This window comes from Dermacentor silvarum, chromosome 8 (assembly GCF_013339745.2).
Source record: "Dermacentor silvarum isolate Dsil-2018 chromosome 8, BIME_Dsil_1.4, whole genome shotgun sequence".
Lineage (NCBI taxonomy): Eukaryota > Metazoa > Arthropoda > Arachnida > Ixodida > Ixodidae > Dermacentor > Dermacentor silvarum.
This window is the reverse complement of record NC_051161.1, coordinates 47,276,139-47,295,813: the sequence shown is the minus strand read 5'-3', so window position 1 is coordinate 47,295,813 and position 19,675 is coordinate 47,276,139. Positions and strand designations below refer to the sequence as shown.

Below are 19,675 nucleotides of genomic sequence, written 5' to 3'. Positions count from 1 at the left end.
GCTACTTCCGTCTGTCTCGTCTATGGAATGAGCTTGTCAAACCTACCAGTATGCATGAACCAACTATAGCGAATCAAGGCGTTCTGTTAACCTTCGATGCCTCTTCAACGCTCTAGCGGTGAGGAAACGAAAGTGCTACAAGACGCGAACAATGTAACATAGCGCACGCAATGGTTGAGCGAACGTTTAATTTGAATGGGGCCAGAGAAGCCCCCAGTGAATAAAGGTCTGTCAGAACACCGATGTCATTGAGGTATAAAAACTTCGCATGACTTCACACCGCCTTCATTGGCAAGGCCACGGACCTGGTGTTGTGCGTGGTGTACATTCTTCGACGAGTGGTCATGCATGTAAGCGTCATGCGTGACTGAAGAAACGCGACGAACGCGGTGGCATGAATAATGGTTCGTATAGAGAGAACCACGCAGGCGTAGCGGGAGCGGGGCGCCAAGTTTCAAGGGTGTACGCAAGGATGCGTTTACCTGGCAGTCGGGATACATTTGTCGCAGTTTGCCTGTCTTTCCTTCAATAATAGAAAAAAAGAACCTTGGCCGACAAAAGCCGCCGCGTCGTTCTTCTATGACTAAAGGTACAGCGTTTCTCGAAACAAACGAAGCCACTTAAGGAGCGTTTCTGTTGCTGAACCCTTATGGTCGTGTCCCGCTCGTGGAATATCTAGTGATACACAGCCAGCCATAGGTATCTAGTTATCTGGTTATCTAGATATCTTTAGCTATTGATATCGATGTATCGGTAGCCGTCGAGAGAGCTCCGAAGTGTCTGGACAAGTTCTTCGCCGGCTACTTGTCATACACAGTTTCAGCCTGTCCTTGTACTACAGTCTAACCAGAACATATCGAATCTGAATGGGATCACAAAAAAGTTCGATATATAGGTAATTCGATATATAAAATAAAAACATTATAAAATATTTTCAAGGGATTTTACAGTTGTTCGATATACACAATAATTCGTTATACGTGGGTTCGATATATCCGGGTTCGAGTATATAGGGTATATATTAATGTTGGCGGAAAACAATATTGCGGTTTAACAAACCGACACAAGATGTCGTTACCAAGCACTGCTGCTGCCATCGATGTCTCCACTCTTCCGGTATTCCGTAAACTCTAGTGCGTTTACAGACTTGCTAAAAGTCTGTCATAACATAAATATTTAGCTTGTCCGTCTGATGTAATTGGTCACTACGATAAAAGCCGCATGTCAGCTTGTCCGTCTAATGTAATTGGTCACTACGATAAAAGCCGCATGTCGTCTCGGTCAAAGTGTGCGCCACAAGGTGGCCCCACCAACGAGGCTGCTCGCGTTTAGGTGTCCGGTGTTACGGCATTCCGCAAACTGTAATATAGAGCTTTAGCTTGTCCGCAAACAAATTACCGTTTACGGACCACCAAGCTGCCAAAGCCGTGGACGGCATTAGAAACGCCAGTAACAACATCTTGTGGTTGTTTCTCCAAATAGGAGGAGTCTGAAAATTGTTTTCTTTGTTTTGCGCGAATGCTCTCGTCAAAGGCAAATCGTAAAAGGATAGCACGTTAATTATTAGTATGTCGCTATCGATGCTTTGTACCAGCAGTTAAGTAGATTTGGTCGCTGCATTATATATCTCTGTGTGCTCTCTGGCTACCAGCATTGTTGCTTAAGCATTGGTGCCGTCCACTTTTCCGGTAACCCGGTATTCCCCAAAGGTTAAAACATTTACAAAATTGTTAAGCCTCGCTTAGTAGAGCTTTAACTTGCACCCTTCACGGGTGCCAGGTTTCTATTGACGTTTACGTGAGATGAGGATAATGATAATCATCATCATCGTGAGAAGACACGTTGGTGGCGCCATCTGATGGTGCTGAGTTTAACCAGACAGAGGAAACACAGAGCTAATATTGCAGTGGCTAACCATATTCCACTTAGCTTCTGGTCGAAAGCGTCGCTACATGTGCAGACAGTGTTTCTTTTTTTTCTGCTTCTACAAGAACACCCACCCATGTAACACAAAAGCGCTTTTGACGTATTGCGGTTGGCCGAACCGCCACAACATGTACCAGCTTCAGTGCTGTCACCCGCGTCCCCGACGTTCCGGTATTCCGTAAACTGATACGTTCTTTTAGGGACACGCTAGATAGTTTTATCGTGTTCGGTATTCCGGTAAACGCAGGCGGACTAGGCGTTTTACCGGAGGGCGGAAGCGTAACCGTGAGCGGCCTGCATGGTTCAGCCACCTGGTGGCGCAGAGCTCAGTCAGACAAACGCAGCTAATATTGCAGTAACCAAGTGTATTTCACTTTGCTGCTGGTATAAATTTTCGGCAGCAACACGATTACGCCGCTGCCGAAAATGTACACCAGCAGCGAAGCAGAATACTCTTGGTTGCTGCCATAGAGTTTCTCACCATAACCCCTAGAGCGTAATCTGGCGCCACGGTCTCTGAGAGTTTCCTAAAGGGCACTGTGCCGTCATGGAAATGACGGGATATGTGTCTGCGAGGCATGTGTTGACTGGTGTTGAACGAGGCGTCGTCCAAAACGTGGATATGGCTACGCAAATAATGCGCTCTTCAAATAAAATCTACATAAAAGGCTTTCATTCACCCATATTACATCTCGCAATAATATTTGCTCACCTACAATGCAGGATGAAGCGAAGAAAAGCAAGAACAGACGGCAAGTTGTTCCAAAGCGAGCGCAAACCTTGTCGTCTGTCCTCCAACTATAGCGGCCAGCTGACACTTTTTACGCTTCATATAATTGTACATCCAATAATAAGTCCTCAAAATTAAACAAAACATGTTTTTGTGAAATAATAAAGCTAAAACAGCTTTTTACGTGGTGTTTCAGCACGAATGACGGAACGTTGCTAGCCAGGCGCGTCCTTAAGGCATCCGAGGACGATGCCAATCCGAAGTCACAATATACCGGCATTCCCATGCATACCACAGCGCAGCAGCGCCAGAATTTCCCTCTAGGTAATATAGTGAGGAACTCCGTGGTCGCTGCAATATTAGCTCGGTGTTCGTCTGACTGAGCTCTGCGCCACCAGGTGGCTGCACCATGCAGGCCGCTCACGTTTACGCTTCCGCCCCGCCGGTAAAACGCCCAGTCCGGTTGCGTTTAAAGGAATACCGGACACGATAAAACTCTCTACTAACACTCTCTAATGCTGTAACAACGCCAACAACAATGAAGAAGGCAAGCCACGCACCATGCGTTTGGCCGGCCTCATAAGCGGCCTGTTGGCGCCGTTCATCTTGGAGTAGAGACCGCACGCGTTGCACAGGTAGTGTCCCGTGCAGTCGCGCCGCCATAGCGGAGTCGAGATGGCGCCGCAGTTGACGCACTCCTTGCTCTCGTTGCTGTAGAACTCCTGCAGACGCTCTGCGAACACAAAGTGCGCGTACACGTCAAGCTGGTGCCGGGTTGTCGTGACTGCAGCGCGCATAGTATATCTCTCACGTGCACAAGCGCTGACTTTTCACTCTGTCGTCTCTGCCCATATTTGTTTGCTATTTTCTTTTTTTTTTCTTACGTTTCTAGCGATTCTTCTGTCGGTATGAACACAACGCAGGGAAATTTATGGCCTTTAATCACTTGACTCGGGAGGCGTGCGCAACAGCTGGTAAATTAGATCCGTTTGCTGCAACGCGAACAGCGAAGTAAAAAAAAAAAATCTGAAGTGAATTTTTTTTTTTTTTTAGGCTGCTTTGTTCAAAAAGACTCCCGAGTCGCTTGAGAGACGAGTGAAATCGTCTGGTCAGGAATTAGTCCGATACGCAGGCTAAAAACCCATTAAAACCGGCCTTCCTAATATCAGCAACTCGAATCTACGCCAGCATGGAAAGCAACAATAAGATGCAGAACGAAGCAGACAGCAGCGTAGATAAGTTTAGACAAGTAACTTAAGTGTGAGTCATATACTTGTACGCACAACGATAATGGGCATCACTATAGGCTCCTGACACTGCCCAGGTGGCGCGTCGGAGCAGGAACAATCAGCGCCTCTCGCGGCAGGCACTCGCGCGGACGGAGTGGTCTGTGCCCGCGCTGTGGTGGCATCGAAACTCCTTGCGCGCTCTTGCCTAGAGCAACAGGAATGGCGCGAATTTTGCTTTTTGACTTTACGCCAACAGTAAAATTATTTGATTTCACCTATGAAAAATGTGGCACTGCCGCTGGACAGGATCACAGCGTGAAAGTCGCCGGCATCTCTGTGCTGTAGTAGCGACATTTCCCGCGATGGAAACACATTTAAAGTGTTTTCCTGGAACATCACTACACCCTGTATGATATTATGCTTTCGCATAGTAGTTCAGAAGAGTCTACGAGCAGCACTTAGCTCTTTATTCGCGTAGCTCGTTCTTTCGTGGTAGTGCTTCGACGCTCTTTCGAGCCCTCAATGTTCGCCCACTTTAGCGTTATCAGATTGATTAACCGCTTCTCGAGCTAATGCGCACAGGTAACGACGAAGTGTGCCTATTGTTTTCACGCCGACAGAATGTCAGTGCATTTAGCTGGAGCACCACTGCTGCGGCCACACTTTGATGAAAGCGAAATGCGAAACGGAGATATCTGGACGAGTTAAGGTCAACATGAATGCAAATGTTTGTTCTATACAGGCCGCCTCACAGCCCACAGGACTTCTGGCGCATTATTATTATGTATCGCAGCGCTATCGCAAGTCAGTGACAGCCATCACACTCCGACCAAAAGTAAATGAAAAATATGAATGGAATCAACTAATCTCAAGTTGCAAATCACAGTTAATCACTCCAAAATACAGTCGCGGAAAAAGCGGTCGGGCTCTTTTTTTGTTTGGTTGTTTGTTTGTTTGCTTTTGTCCGTAGTAGATTGTATTTACAAACGCCTTTCCCGCATAAAACCGATGCGCATAATCTTAATATCAGTTATATTTTCTTCGAGTCAGAGGCCACACTGAAGTTACCACGGCCGTATCCGTTATCTTTGCTGCTAGAAAAAGGCTCACCATGCCCTAGAAGGTGGAAGCTGCAGTTGCAGGTATTTGCGCAGACGTTGCCATCTGCGTCCACACAAACGAAGACCAGTCATCTATATCGTATAATCACGACAAACAGGGCTTTCGCCAAAGAACAAACACCATGCATTGAATTGAAGTGTTTTACGCGCCAGGACTAACGATCTGATTATGAGGCACGCTGTAGCGGGGGTACTCCGGATTAACTTTGACCAACTGGGTTTCTTTAACATGCGCCTAAATATATCTACGGGAGCATTTGTTGCATTTCGCCCCCATTGAGATGCGGCCGCCGTGGCTGTGATCGAACCAGCGATCTCGAGCTCAGCAGGGCAACGCCATTCCTACTGGGCCACCATGGTGGGTACTATATTCCATATATATATATATAATATATATATATATATATATATATATATATATATATTCTACATACTACAAAACAACGCCACCTTTTACCACAATGCTCAAATTTAGCACACGAGAGAATGACGTTAATATGTGAAATACGAGCGGGCGACGCCTCTTGCAAACTCCCGCACTATCCCCTTCGTGACGTCGCAGGTTTTCTTTTCTTTTTTTTTCTTTTTTTTTTTCTTTTTTTGCAGCAAGGAGAGGAACTTACACTGCACTCGCAAATGGACGAAAGCTCGTCCCGGCAACTTTAGTGTTGACGTTTCTCGTGCGTAAAAAATCAGAAGCGCGAATATACAGCCAGATTCGTGAATTCATACTGACATCATCAGCACCGCTGTGAGGACGTGACTTACGAAAAAACATGATACGTGAAAGATAGCGAAGCTATACGCGTACGTATGCATAAGCCAATTCTCACACACCCTGCGTCGGAACTATATACGGGGGTCTGAACAAGTAACTCGGCGCAATAAAAAACACAGACACACGAAAGGCAGACAAAGACAAGCGCTTGTTCAGTTATTGAAAACCAACTATATAGCCCAACAAATAACTATTCTAGATTATGGGGGTCTGTTTACAGGCTTACTGTAAAATAATTTACACCCTTAAAAATGAAGGTGTAAACAAGGGTGTAAATGGGTCTTAAACTCGCACCCTTACACCATTTACACCATTTGCACGACTCGAGTGAGACATACGCACGGTAACATTTATCTTACAATGATTGCTAATTACGTTTCAATGCAAGAAATGATTTGGTGGCTGTCCTTTGATCAACTCGTGATGCCGAGCGCAGCGTTGCCGGCCGCACGAGAACGGTTGTGCAAGTAATAAGGGGACTTTGGCCTACGCGCTCTCTCCTAACGAGCCAAAAGCTTCGCCGAAAGCGCGGAGCTATGGTCCCGAAATATTCCATCTGCTGCAGTCTAACCATGATTTAATGTGCGCAGACACGATCTGTGAGGGAGGCACACAAGGACGCATGCGGAAGATTGAGTGTTACCCTGCAGTGTCGCCTCTAAGTTAGGAAAGCAAAAGGAAGACAAACCACGATATCGTCCGCGAGTTCTGACGCGCCATGGCGTGCGCGCCTGCGTGTTATAAATGGTGGTGCGCTCGAGCTTTCGTATGCGCGAGAAACGTTAAAACAGAGCAGGTGGCTCGCAACGAGCTTGGTTATAAGCCGCCTGTGCGCAGCTGTTCAAACGTGGTGGATGGGGGGAATGCGCGCTTCCTAGACGCATTTTCTGCTTGCGTAAATGCCGTTCCGTGGAAACTTATACGCGAAGCAGAATGCGGAATCGAGCTGCAAACGGCGCACTCGCTCTCGCCTATATGCGACGACGGCTTGCGCAATCGGTCGTCACGTGACTCGCTCGTAGAAACACGAACTGCATTCGCACTTGCGTATATGCAAGGTTTCGGTAGAAGCCATGTAGAAGCATGGTTTTGTGCATAGAGTTTCTTGCAAAATTTACTGGGGAGAAGCATGGTACTTAGTGTTTAAGGGAGCGGCGAGGATTCATCCAGCAAAAGAATTTGGATGGCTCCAGTCTGGCTAAACTTTGTCCTTCTAGCTTCAGCTGGCTTTGAATTACTTTGCAGATTGATAATCTTAAACAACATATTGCCTTTTTAAATACAACAATATTACGTATGCGTGAGGAGACTAATCCTTGCTGTGTTTAGAAAAATACGAGTGCTTGGAAATCGAGGAAGACAAAGCGTAATAAATAGAGCTCACAAGAACGTTTGAAGCTACAAGTACGAATATCAGACAGATCCATTTACTAACTATCGTTCCCATGGGAGCTGAGCTATCGATGTGATCATTCCTTGCAGTATTTTTTTTTTTTTTCATGTATGAAGCTCTATGGTTTCATGATCCTAAAAGCTGCCGATGCCATGCCAACTTAATCACAGACAATGCCGTACTTAGGCTGCAGAAGGAGTGCCTGAAGCTGTTCTGAGCCGTTCAATGAGACTCGCGGCGGTGGTGACGTTGGAGAAGAGAAACAAAGACAGAAAGGAAGGCGAGCGAGACAAAAGACGTTAACTTTTGGTGCAGTAATATCGAGAGTCACCACAACGTTCAAGTCCACAGATATCAGTATACTAATGTTAGTTTGGTGAGACCAGTCTGCTGGCAACAGTCGGGTATCAGCGTGACATGTCGTTGGATCGAGATTGGTAAGCAGTCCTCCGCTGCAACGTATGAGAGCTAATGAAAGACAGGATTCAACCTTTAAAAAAAGGAAAGGAAAAAATGACCACGATTCAGAAAACTTGTTATGATAAGGTCCGAGTTCATTTGGTTGGTTTGATTTTATGACGCTGATACCAGATAGATTTAGCGTGTCCGGTATTCCGGTAAACGCGAACGGACTGGGCGTGCCACTAGGTGACGCCACCTCGCCGGCAACCTACATTTACGCACACGGTAACCCGCCTAAACCACCCTCGTTTGCCGGAATACCGGACAAGCTAAAACTGTCTACTTTAACGTGTTCCGGGGGCGCGAATGCCCATCAGTGAAGGAAGCCTCTTTTATACATGCAGGGCCAGAGTTGCATACGTATACATTACAGAGCTCGATAAGGTCGTGAACGTGACATTGAGCTGCCTCGTGGGAAATACAGGGTGTTTCAAATTTTTGTAAAGGTTGGCTGTGCCAGATGGCACGATTCTAGCTCATAAGCCGGTCGCCTCGAAGCGGCGGACATCACTTGCACAAAAAGGAATGAAATGCGTAATCGACTAATTAACAAAAATTCACTAATTTAGTTTTTAACTAGTTATATTGCAATTTACTAGTTCTAGCCGTGGAATTCGCAAGGAGGATCCACTTGTAACGAATTCGCAGAACGACACCAGTTTCGAGATGTTAATTCCCGGACTTCGTAGAGAAATGCATTGGCGTTCCAGTTACTTTCTTAACAAAACGTCGTTTTATGCCCTGTAGCACAAAAGTTATGTCGGAATTTTTTCGCGTGTACGCTGGGCGTTCCGATAATACGTGCTGCACAGTTGTTACCGAACCTCTGTTGTCATAATTAAGATGATATAGCATCTGAAAGCAATGAACGCGGGACAAAAAAAAAAAAAAAAAAAAAAGCTGTCTTTTTCAAGCTTTTTTTCACCCTCAGGTGCATGCTTCTATAGAACTCAGGGGCAGGGGATTCCGCGGGGATATGTCCTAATGATTACGTACTCTCTACAACAATCGGCCACCGAAACAGCGAGCAACGCGACTAGACTGGACAAACTTTATTTGGGTCCTGCAGGACGCGCTTAGGGCGTAGCGGGCGTCTCCCACGTAGGGACCGACAGGGAATACCTGGCGGCCGCTTCGTGGGCCTGCTGGACGGCCCATTGCTGGTCGGCGAGAAGCGAGCTTCTGAGGGACTTCTCCCACTTGTCCGAGGTAGAGTCGGGATTAGCGTTTCTACACTCCCAGAGCATGTGTGCGAGTGTCGCCGTGTATCCGCAGCGAGGGGCACATGTCGCTGGGGTACGCGTCAGGATAGAGAACGTGGAGTTTGGCGGGGTTTGGGTATGTGTCTGTTTGTAACGCGACTGAAGGGGCATTTGTGAGGGTCAATCTGTGACATGGCGTTCCCTACTTTGACTGTATATACATCAAATATAGAAGGGCTGATGTTCAAACAGACCGTATATACCATTGTTCGGCAAGCTGACCGATGAGTGGACTCATTGAGACACAGACTGACCCGTGATATTGAGTGATCCCGGCTGATTAGAAATTTCGTGATTCTGGCTGAGTAGAATTCTGACGAGTCTGAGTCTGAATGAGCCCTAGGCAAGGTATATATTTCGTGAGTGAGTCTCATTGAGTTCCGTTTACTTCGCCGACCTGTGCCTAGACTTCAACTGTCTTCAGCAGAACTTGGCAATCCATGACTGTGGGTCTTCTGCACGCCCCAGCCGCTGCGGTGGTAGCGTTTATGTGGCCAAATAAAAGAATTATTGTGCGCTGACATGTCTGAGTGCGCTTTAAGAATTTCTCGTGGTTGTAATCCATCCGGCAGTCATTTCACTACGGTGCCATTCATGGTTATAGCTAAGCCGAAGCTTTGGGACGATAAAACCACGCAATGGAGGTGAGCTTCAGTTGACACCGTCTTTCTCACTTGTCGTAGGCTGCGGCTTATAACGTGCGTGTACACAAAGCGCAGAGGTCGTAATCCTGGCAGTTGCTGGTATAACGGCCGTCTATAGCTTTTGTGGGCCAATGTGTGTGTGTGTGTGTGTGTGTGTGTGTGTGTGTGTGTGTGTGTGTGTGTGTGTGTGTGTGTGTGTGTGTGTGTGTGTGTGTGTGTGTGTGTGTGTGTGTGTGTGTGTGTGTGTGTGCGCGCGCGTGTGCGTGTGTGCGTGCGTGCGTGCGCGCGCGCTTTGTGTAAAAGAGAGGAAACAGACGCTCATGCGAGTGAGCGAGTCATGGGCCTTCTAGGTCTTCCTATAAATCACATTTATAGCTTGCAGTATATAGTCCTGCTTTCTGTGCATTGTCGGCCGGCATAAAACGCCGTTATTATTTAGAGGACGTAAACCCCTTTGTCAAGGCACTCAATTGTTTTTCTGTGTCGCTAACATCTGATATATATATGGTCGTTTCCTTCCCATGGCTACGTTATATACTTTCTTCTCGCGGGATTTCCTGCCGTTCCCTCATTATGTTATGATCACGTGCAGCTTTGACCCGTATGGGATGAACCATCATGCATCATTTGCACGCTATGAGATAACGTGTCATTCGGACGGTTTTTTTTTTTTCCTTGAAACATTGACAATACGTATGATGTCGTTTGTGGTTATAATTTTTCACTTTAGGCTCCATTCACACATTCAACAGTTCGACATGAAACATTCGCTCTATATGTATACAGGAAGGGCGGTGCATGTTGAAATCTAACAGGGCTGTTCCCTTGTTCATAAAGACTACGCATTCGCGGATGAATTATTTCTTACCGCCTTGAACATAAGACATTCAGTACATTGCGTCCAAATGATCTCAAAAGCTCCTGGCTATTAAAAAAAAAAAAAAAACACACCAGGCGTATGTCTCTACCCGTCGTCTCTCTCGCAGAAGATTACTGTATCCTTGGAACAATATTCCTCATCATCATCAGCCTAATTTATGTTTAACAGCGCAATAAACGCCACTAAGAGCAATTTCCAATTACCCCATTTTGCGCCAGCTGACACCACCTTATTATGCCAGCAAATTTTCTAATTCGAGAACGCCAGCTAATTATCTGCCGTCTTCGACTTTGTTTCCTTTCTCTTGGCACCCATCATATTATTCCAGTAGTTGCCTGCTCCACATTGCAGGCTTGCCGAACCCAATTTATTCCATTAATTCAATCTCGATTGGAATATCGCTTATAAACGATATTTCAATCGAGATTGAATTAATGGAAAAAATGGATTCGGCAAGCATGCAATGTGGAGCAGGTAACAGAGCGAATAACTATACCCCGATTGCTGCCTAATTTACACAATCGTTCTCCCTGTCTCAACATTAAGTCTACTGTTTCTCGTTCCATCGCTCGTTGTACGTTTCTTAGCTCCTTCTCGAGCTCCTTTGTTGTCATCCAGCCCTCTGCAGCGATCTGCAGTGTGGTGCGCCATCAAACCCATGCTGTTTATGTCTCATCAGCAATAGACATATGCTTTAGCGTATTAAATAACATCAGTTTATCGTGTATTATAGTCTTGTATTGCGTGCATAACAATACAGATAGCGTATTAGGCTCGAAATTGTGCAAATTAAGACTGCATTATGTATGCGGGGAGCAAGAACCTCTGTCACGGCTTTAAGACCTTTATCTCTTGCGCCTCTTTCTGTGAGAAAGGAAACGACAGTTAACTGCAAATTTTTCAAAAGTGTGATATCGACCCTCCAGCAGCTGACCAATCACGCGTCGTCCGCTGGGACTGAATACTACGGGCGCGGTCCGTCTCATACCTTTAATAAAGAACGGAAGCGGTCATTTTTACGTGGGGCTCTTCCATCACTTCCTCAGTTCGCATGTCTCAACAAACCTCTTTTATTGTTTTCTCTCTCTCTCTCTCTCTTCCTTTCTTCCTTCCTTTTCTTTCTTTCCCTTTTGAAGTTGGGGGGGGGGGGGGGGGGCGGACTGTGGTTCGTATGGGGTGTGAGTCGCGACGGTCTGCTTAGTAGCTGGCGCCACACATACTCTATACCTAAACTATACAGGTGTATGTGGCACAGTTTCGAGGAGCCGCCAGAGGCGCCACCATACACGCGACACCTTTACTTCTGAAGGAACAAGACGTTCTCCGAGGAAGACTGCTAACACATCTTGGACTACTATAAATGACACCCCGCTTAAGATAAGAGTATTTACTTGAGAAGCGTGACGAAGAAGAGCATATGAACTGTATAGAAGTTCCTGCTGACCTTATTCCTGTTCTATTCTTCGGTTCGGGTGACACTTATGCCATATAGACAGGAGGAGACAGTCAGAACCATATGAAAACGCATGCCGGACAAAAGTCACCGTCGCTTCGGAGCCAAAATGCGAGCCAAAATGCGCATAACCTGTGTTTGTATACGCGAGTCTGTTGCTACTTAATTTTCTCTCTCTCTCTTTCTTTTTCTGCCTTTAAAATTGAAATGGCGTTACCTGGAGCGTGTCGCTCGCATTCCCCTTCATGTTGTTCTCTGGTTAACCCTACGTTACCTCACCACACCGGTTAACCTTGTCTGCAAAGCTCTGACGTAACCACACGTACATTGAAGGAAAAAAAAAAAGGGAACAGAGAGTCCGCCCCGAGCGAACATCGCCGACGCTCCATAATATACGGAAGCGCCCAACGTCGGCCTCCTATTTCGCCGCATGTACTCGGCTCTCTGTCCCGATCTCATCAGGTATAGAAGGCGTTGGCAATTTCGAACCGAGCGCGAGAAATTATACATGCGCGATGGCTCTCCCAGTATACGGACTAGGTGCTTTGCGACTGGCTATTAAGCGGGCCGGCGCTGTCTCTCTCTCTCTCTCTCTCTCCACATGCGTATACCACGCCGATGCTTGAATTATTCACGACGAAGCTGGCGCTATGAGGACACCGAGGTGAGAAAGGGAGAGGGCTTGCTTCTGCGAGGTGGAGGAAAGCGTTTCCGGGTGTACCCACACCGTTCAGGCTTGTCCCCCTTGCCCCCTTTGCACATCCTTCCTTCCTTCTTTGCCCCCCCCCCCCCCCCCCCTTGCTACCTTTATGCAGTTCTTGGTCCCCACGTACACTGCTGGCAGGATGACAGCAGTTTTCAAGTTCACGGCTTCTGCTCAGCGTGCCGTAGCCGTGAGACTCCACCCGCCTTCATAATCCATATACTGTTCGGGAGGGGGGTACTGCGTGATTGAGGGCAGTTCCAAGCACGGAGCGGAAGCCCGTTTGTGTATATAGCGGAAGACAAGATGGCGCGCGTGTCAGTGTGCTTGCGTTCGGGGGAACGCTTACATAGGAAAAGAAAAATGGGGCACTTGATGTGAACACCGTGGAACACTGCGGGTTGGGCCACCACTGGGTTTTGCGAAAGGAACAAGGGAATCTCGTGATGTCGATGGAAACACGATTTGTTTTGTCATTCGGCTTTCCATAAAGAATAATTGGGACACGAATGATGATGGAAGCTGAAATACTGGTTCTGTTTGAAATGTATTTCCGTCTTGCTGAATTACTTTCCTGCCGTCTGCGCGGTTTGCCATATGGTATACCTCCAAACCAACTAGCCCAATTTCGTACTCAAGTGAAATAGCGTGGGGTGCGCGTTCAAATCAAAGTGTGGGCATACGGAGAAGGAGTTTATAAGTTGCGCGGCTATACCAACATTATAATATAATGCTCGGCGACAACTCGTCAGGCGAGGGTAGTACATGTGGTCGCAATAGAGAGATCACTCGCCTGAGTATGCTGTAGGCGTAGTAGAAATAAACGTGCGGTTGATGCTATATGGGGCCTCTAAGGGTCCTTTGTTCAAAACGAAGAGCAACGCGAGAGTTTCCTGCTATTTGGGCATATGCCAAGTGTTGACGAGTGAAGTTACGTGAAGTTCCAAAAACTCTGCGCAGGCATCTTCATTGGCCTGTACATATCGCCATTGATTAGTCGACGCCTCGCGAACACTTTCTGAGCACACCCTTGCAACGGAGCGGTACTTACTGTTATCGATACTGTCTATCTACCGCACACGTACCTTTTGCCAAGCTGTGTTTAAAGTTCATTTTCATCGGTTACCCGCAGTAATACTGATGCGGAGGAACGTTCAGGCGTTCCCAGAAACACCGTCCCCACCGATCATCGGCTCAGAAGGCAGTGAATGCACTTGTGTGTTTTCTGAGAGCGTCTTGTTTGTACGAGCGCCATTGAATCTGTGGTACGGTCTTGTGCAGGTCTCTATTCCCCTCACTCTCTCTCTCTCTCTCTCCATTCTTTCTCTTCTCCTTCTTCCTTCCCCCAGCGTAGGTTAACATCCCTGCCTTCCTTATATCCTCCTCTCTCTGTCTCCCAAAAGGTATCACGGTAAATCCCACTCGATATAGATACGATAACCTCATTGATGAACAGAGCTTCATCTCGCACTGAAACGACACAAATCCCTTCCAAGAGCCGATATCAATGAGCTTCGCTCTAAATGATTGTGGATGCTAAGAAGGAGTAGTTCACAGCTGGACCATTTAATCTCTAGATTCCAAAGGTACCAGCTGGTCTTTCGGCGACTCCGCATAGGACGGCTGCGCCTTCGAACGCTTGTGGTACCACACAGTCTTCTACACTGAACCGTCGCTATAATGCTGGCCGGACATGAAACCCCACCACCTCGTGTTCAGCATCAGAGTACCATATATACTGTGTACATATGCGATGAGCCACCTGACCTTGTAATGGGGCGCCGCTCATCACACCAATACCACACGAGATATGACAGGTACCGTCAGTATACAGCGATGATCGTGCATTCCTTTAACACTACGTCATGTAGTGTTGTATAATCGACTAAGCGCTGCAGCGTGCGATGAACACTGTCAAAAAAAAATGCAATGTTGGTTTCGCTTTACACTGCGAGGGTGCACCCCCACTACTTCCGCTCCAGGGAGGCTATGGCACTCGGAGAGTTCCCGTCGGAACGACTCGCTAGCGAAGAGAGACATGGCATCCGCCATGGGAACCTGTTCCCCGAACCGATTTGGGTCATTCAAGCATTGCCGCATGCATAATTCGCGCGCGCACTGCCCTTCTTTCCTCCAAACGCGACGACGCGCGGCTCCTGGTCACAACCGCTCCGACGCCAGCCGGGCGCCGCATCGACATGAGAGAGGCGTCAACGCGTCGCGGAGCGAAAGTGAGCCCTAAATCACCTGTCCTGCCACCCTCCCACCCCCCCCCCCTTCCCCCATCCCCCCTACCCCCACCCCCACTACGCATCCCGCCCCCACCCCGTGCCCCTGTTATGCTGTCTTTCTCTCTCTTTTTTTCTTTCTTTCTTTCCGTTTTGCCGCTCGTTTGCTCACTCACCTTGCATGCACTGCCTTGTTTGCTGGCTTGACTTCTTCGCAAGCAGCCACCCCCACTTCTCACGCCCTCCCCACACGCAGGCACCATTGAACCGCGAGCTAGTCGCCACATTTCGTTCGGTGTTTTATCGCTTCCTTCTTGATTTCGTTATTCCCGAACGCACCTTGTTTGTCTTCTGAGTGCGACGAGTCCCGTATGCATTGCAAGGTGTATGAGCGCACTTGCCGTGCATGGTCGCTCCCGCGTCGCGTATTTTTACGAAGCTTGTTTTTGTTTTTTTTTTTTTTTTCTCCCAGCTCGAGCAGTCTCTGTTTCTTACATCCCAACTGAGGATGCATCACTTTAGTGAGAAAGAGAGAGACCGAGAGGGGGGGGGGGGGGGGGGGGCTGAAAAGTGATGGAAGGAATTCATGTTTATGGGCGACACGTGTTCGACGCCGTTGTTGACACCGTGCCTGCCATGTGAATGAGAAGAAAGAAAAGCGGAGCGCGAGATGTGTTGTGTGTCCTGTGTATAGAGGGTGACACATCGGCTATGTGGTTTCCGACGTGGAAACAGCTTCCGGTCCCGCGAGGCCTCGGTACATCGAATCTCGCGTTCTGCGTGTTCGCGCCCATCGTGTTCGGCAGAAATCCGAGCGCAAGGTGGCGGGAAGATTCACGAAAGGATCGGAAAAGTTATAAAATCGACCGTGTTGGTCCACGATTCTTTCGTGCACATTTTCAAGCGGTTGTAACGTTTCGCTTTCGTCGTAATTGTATGCAGTCGCGTGTAAATGAGGGCTCCGCCCTCATCGTTGTCATCCAAAACACTGTTCCGGTTAAGAGCGGCCATTTTGCTGGAACATAGCTCCACGTACTTTATTTTTACGTGAACTTGAAAACATTTTTAAAAAGTCTAAATACATATGGAACGCGACGCGCTGTCTTATGTAATTGGTGATTTCAAGTGGATCGCCATTCCGTTTGAGTGAATGGGAAATATTTCAAGAATTGTCCACTTCTAGCTACAACCTAAGTGGAACAAGATTAGGGGTGTAATGACCCGAGATACTCGTCGCAGAAGCACCCGCTATACGTACACCCGTGAGCAAAAGTATACGGACCACAGGGTCACCGAGGAAACTGAATTTCTTCGTCATTAACGTTCATAAAGTGAAATTGACGAGTGTAATGGAAAGTATTCGCAATGCCAAGTTAGAAGTGCAGTCTTTAATTTCAAGCTACAATCCCAGGTTGAGGAGAAACTCAGCTTTATCGCGCGATCCCTGGTCCGTATATACTATTGCTCACGGGTGTACACGCCGCTTCACTGATTATAGGATGAAATACGTTGCCCTAATGAAAGAAAGGTTGTATTTTTCCGTGGCTGAAGGTCACATAACATTTCGCTTTGGTTCCTCACCCCATTTGCGAGCACTGTACCACAAAGCGAAAAATCAAAAGGAAAGAAAATTAGCTTTTGTAAATGGGCAGATTTTCAAGTCCCTAACTCGGAGCAGTAAATGAAAGAAAGGAAAAAGAAAAAAAAGAAGCTATTTACCGGTGTTTAGTAACTTCCTACTGATAGAGTTAAAAGAGGTCAAAATCAACATCGTAAATTAAAATTCAACTACGTGAGCTTTTTTAGCAGAAGAAGCTTTCGCGTAATACTGGCTCAACGCCCGAGTTCGGAAGAGCGCGCACGACGACAGCTATATCACAGCTATATCGACAGCGGGATCCCCGTGTATCCTCGATATATATATATATATATATATATATATATATATCGAGAGAGAGAGAGGATACACGAGGATCCCGCTTACTGTCCTGTATATAGCTGTCGTTGTGATCGCTTTTGCGAATTTGATACCGTTTATGCTAACCTTCTGATAATATTATGTTCGATACTGTTACGTGAAAAGAACTACTAAGCCGTCATCGTTGTTATAGCTTATTAACTATCTTGCTTTGAATTTACCTTCGATAATGAAAGCACTATCACAGCTTCGATCGTTTATATCTCAAGCGACAGTTTGCATGCGTTTCTTCGCTGCATCGGCATCTATGAGCCGAACAACTAGTGTTTATTTATTGCTGTTGCAGAATGCAAGGAACCGCCGGCGCATTGCTCTCATTTTTTTCTCCATACAGTGTCCCGTTGCTTGGAGCTTGGAACTATACGGCAAATTCTCGGCCCATGGCAAAGCACCGCCGGCGCGTTATACGCGCCACGAAAGCGCTGCTGACGTTCTTGCAGGCCACAAGCCTTAACCAAACGTTGTAAATATCTCTATAGTGTATATATATATATATATATATATATATATATATATATATATATATATATATATGTGTGTGTGTGTGTGTGTGTGTGTGTGTGTGTGTGTGTGTGTGTGTGTGTGTGTGTGTGTGTGTGTCTATATGCAGCACTGTCAAGTGTTTGTCACTGTATACAGTGGAATCTCGTTGACACGACCTTCACGGGAACCCGAAAAGAAAGCGTACCATGCGAAAATCGTATTATCCGAAGTATCATCCAACCAAATCATATTATTGGGGGAGACGTATTTACCGAAAAACGTATTATGCAGAATCGTATCAACGATATTTCCCTGTATATCATAATCATCACCCAGCCCCAGGAGAAACATGTCAGGCGAGCAGCGCTAACATCTCCAGTATATAATTAGAGCTTGTATCACTCTCTCTCTCTGTACATTGTCGACTTCGAAACACTGATCACTGCTTACTAGAAGAGTAGACTGTTGGTAAAGCTGGTATAGAGTTGCATATATAGCATGCGTGCGATACACTGTCATGGCGATGGCAGCATATTTGAAGAGTGGACGGTTGACTAAGTCGATATACAGTTTCGTAATGGAAAGAAGTGATTCAGTGCCAGGCGACAGCTGAATGCATATTCGAAGAGTAGACAGTTGGATAAGTTGATACACTTGCGTATGGGAAACAAGCGATTAAGAGTCTAGACGATCGCTGTCATCTCTGTGCGTACTCTTAATTTTTAACTGTCACGCTGTGGACAAACAGGCATTCACTTTCGATTCAGTTGTTGTAGTTTTCGAAATCAACATCGCCAGAAAGTGCACAGACAGTCGTGTGTGAATTAGGCTGGACATTGGCGTGATATATGTCATGTTGTTCTGCATTAGCCAATGAGAGCCTACTGCGTTAAAACTGTCCCCCCAGCCCTCTCCCCACCCAACCGCCCACCTTTTACATAATCAGCGAAATAAACCAAAATCGGGGCATCGCCTTCTTCACATTGGCCGGACAGATCACACATAATTTCGTAACCTATCCGGGTAAATAACTGCTGTAAATTACCGCGGATTTGACGTCGCTTGAACGTTTGTTTGTTTTCTTTAGCTACTGCCGCCTTAGGACATTCACGGCACGTCTTGATCATGATTGGGTGCGGTGGTATTTGTTTTTGTCGCAGCATTCCAGGACAGCAAGAAAAGTTAGGACGAATGCGTGGGTGGTGCAACCGGCACAGTTGCGCTATACCGGCAAACGCAGCTAGAGAAATCAAGAAACATATTTGCTCCTAAATGAAAGTTTTGCTTGCATTGCCAATGAGACAGCCGTATAAAAACAGTCCCATTAATTCAGTTCTTAACTTGCCGAGCTACAAGCACTTCTATACGCTATACGTTCTAGGAAATTGACCCTATGGACAAATAGATTTCGCTGCTCTTCTCCAATTGCCGACTGCGTAAGCTGGACCCCTCACTACGGCTACGCCCTTCCCAGCAGCGAAGCAGCATAGCTGTACCGCTTACGGCTCGGAGTGGCATTTTGGGAAGCTTACAGGTACCCTATTGGAACGGTCGATAGCATGACGTGCATGCGGCTCCTGTAGATGCGAGGAAATCATTGAGCACCTCTTGTGTATTTGCCCTCACCACGGCCTCCAAAGCCTCTCTCTCACCGGATAACTTTAAACAAACTGGACTCGAGTCTTTCTCTGCGTCAAAGATATTCGGAACGCGTGGCCACATCCGTGGCTGGCGCAAAGAAGACTATCAGTGCACTGGTGCAGCTCTTGAATTGCACCGGCCTGAGTAAACCGTTTATGGTCCAGTGCACCTTCCCACGTGCATGAAATGTTCACTCTCTCCCTTTTTTATTTCCCCCTTTCTATTCCTCTTTCTTGCTTAACCCTTTAAGACTCTATGTACCCAATTGTGTACGCCAAAATGTTTGTCAACAACTATAGCATTGATGAATGTAATGGTACTTAAAATGTGTTGAATACATCTTGAAACTATTCTGATTGGTATCGTGTTGCAAGTTTGAATAACGGGTTCAAAATGTTTTAGTAAAACGAATGGGAAGGTAGACGGTTGTGTGTACTTGCTTGGTTCGAGTATGTCGTTGTATGTAGTGGGTGTGCCCCTTTCATTGTTTTTCACAGTGTGTTGCATCAGTAATAATTTTCAAGTGCCTAGAAGTGTGCTTTTCGAGCCTAGTAGACATGAAATACTTGATGTTCTCATATGTAATGTTCCTATAGCGAGTTTTCGCACGGAGTCCATGTTCTGTAAGCTTGACAAAACTCACTAAAGAATTGAAAACTCTTTACCTATTCTGCAGCTGTGTGCTTTTGATGATTATGAATAGGCAAGAAATGCGGTGAAAGTGAGTTTTCAGTCAACAGTATTCATTGGCGTCTGAAAGGGTT

The 19,675-nt window shown here is 46.6% G+C and overlaps 1 protein-coding gene across 3 annotated transcripts in view; it reads right to left on the bottom strand.

Annotated features, from left to right (window-relative positions):
* LOC119461162 (transcription factor GATA-4) overlaps positions 1-19,675 on the bottom strand; it is a 125,480-nt gene that overhangs the window by 54,111 nt on the left and 51,694 nt on the right. For 2 of the 3 annotated variants that reach the window (XM_037722377.2, XM_037722380.2), the window contains exons 3-4: positions 4,996-5,049; positions 3,217-3,389 (exon numbers count right to left, since the gene is read on the bottom strand). In XM_037722377.2, the coding sequence (XP_037578305.1) occupies positions 3,217-3,389; positions 4,996-5,049 (227 nt within the window). The remainder of the gene's footprint in view (positions 1-3,216; positions 3,390-4,995; positions 5,050-19,675) is intronic. The other variant, XM_037722379.2, reaches the window with a different exon arrangement.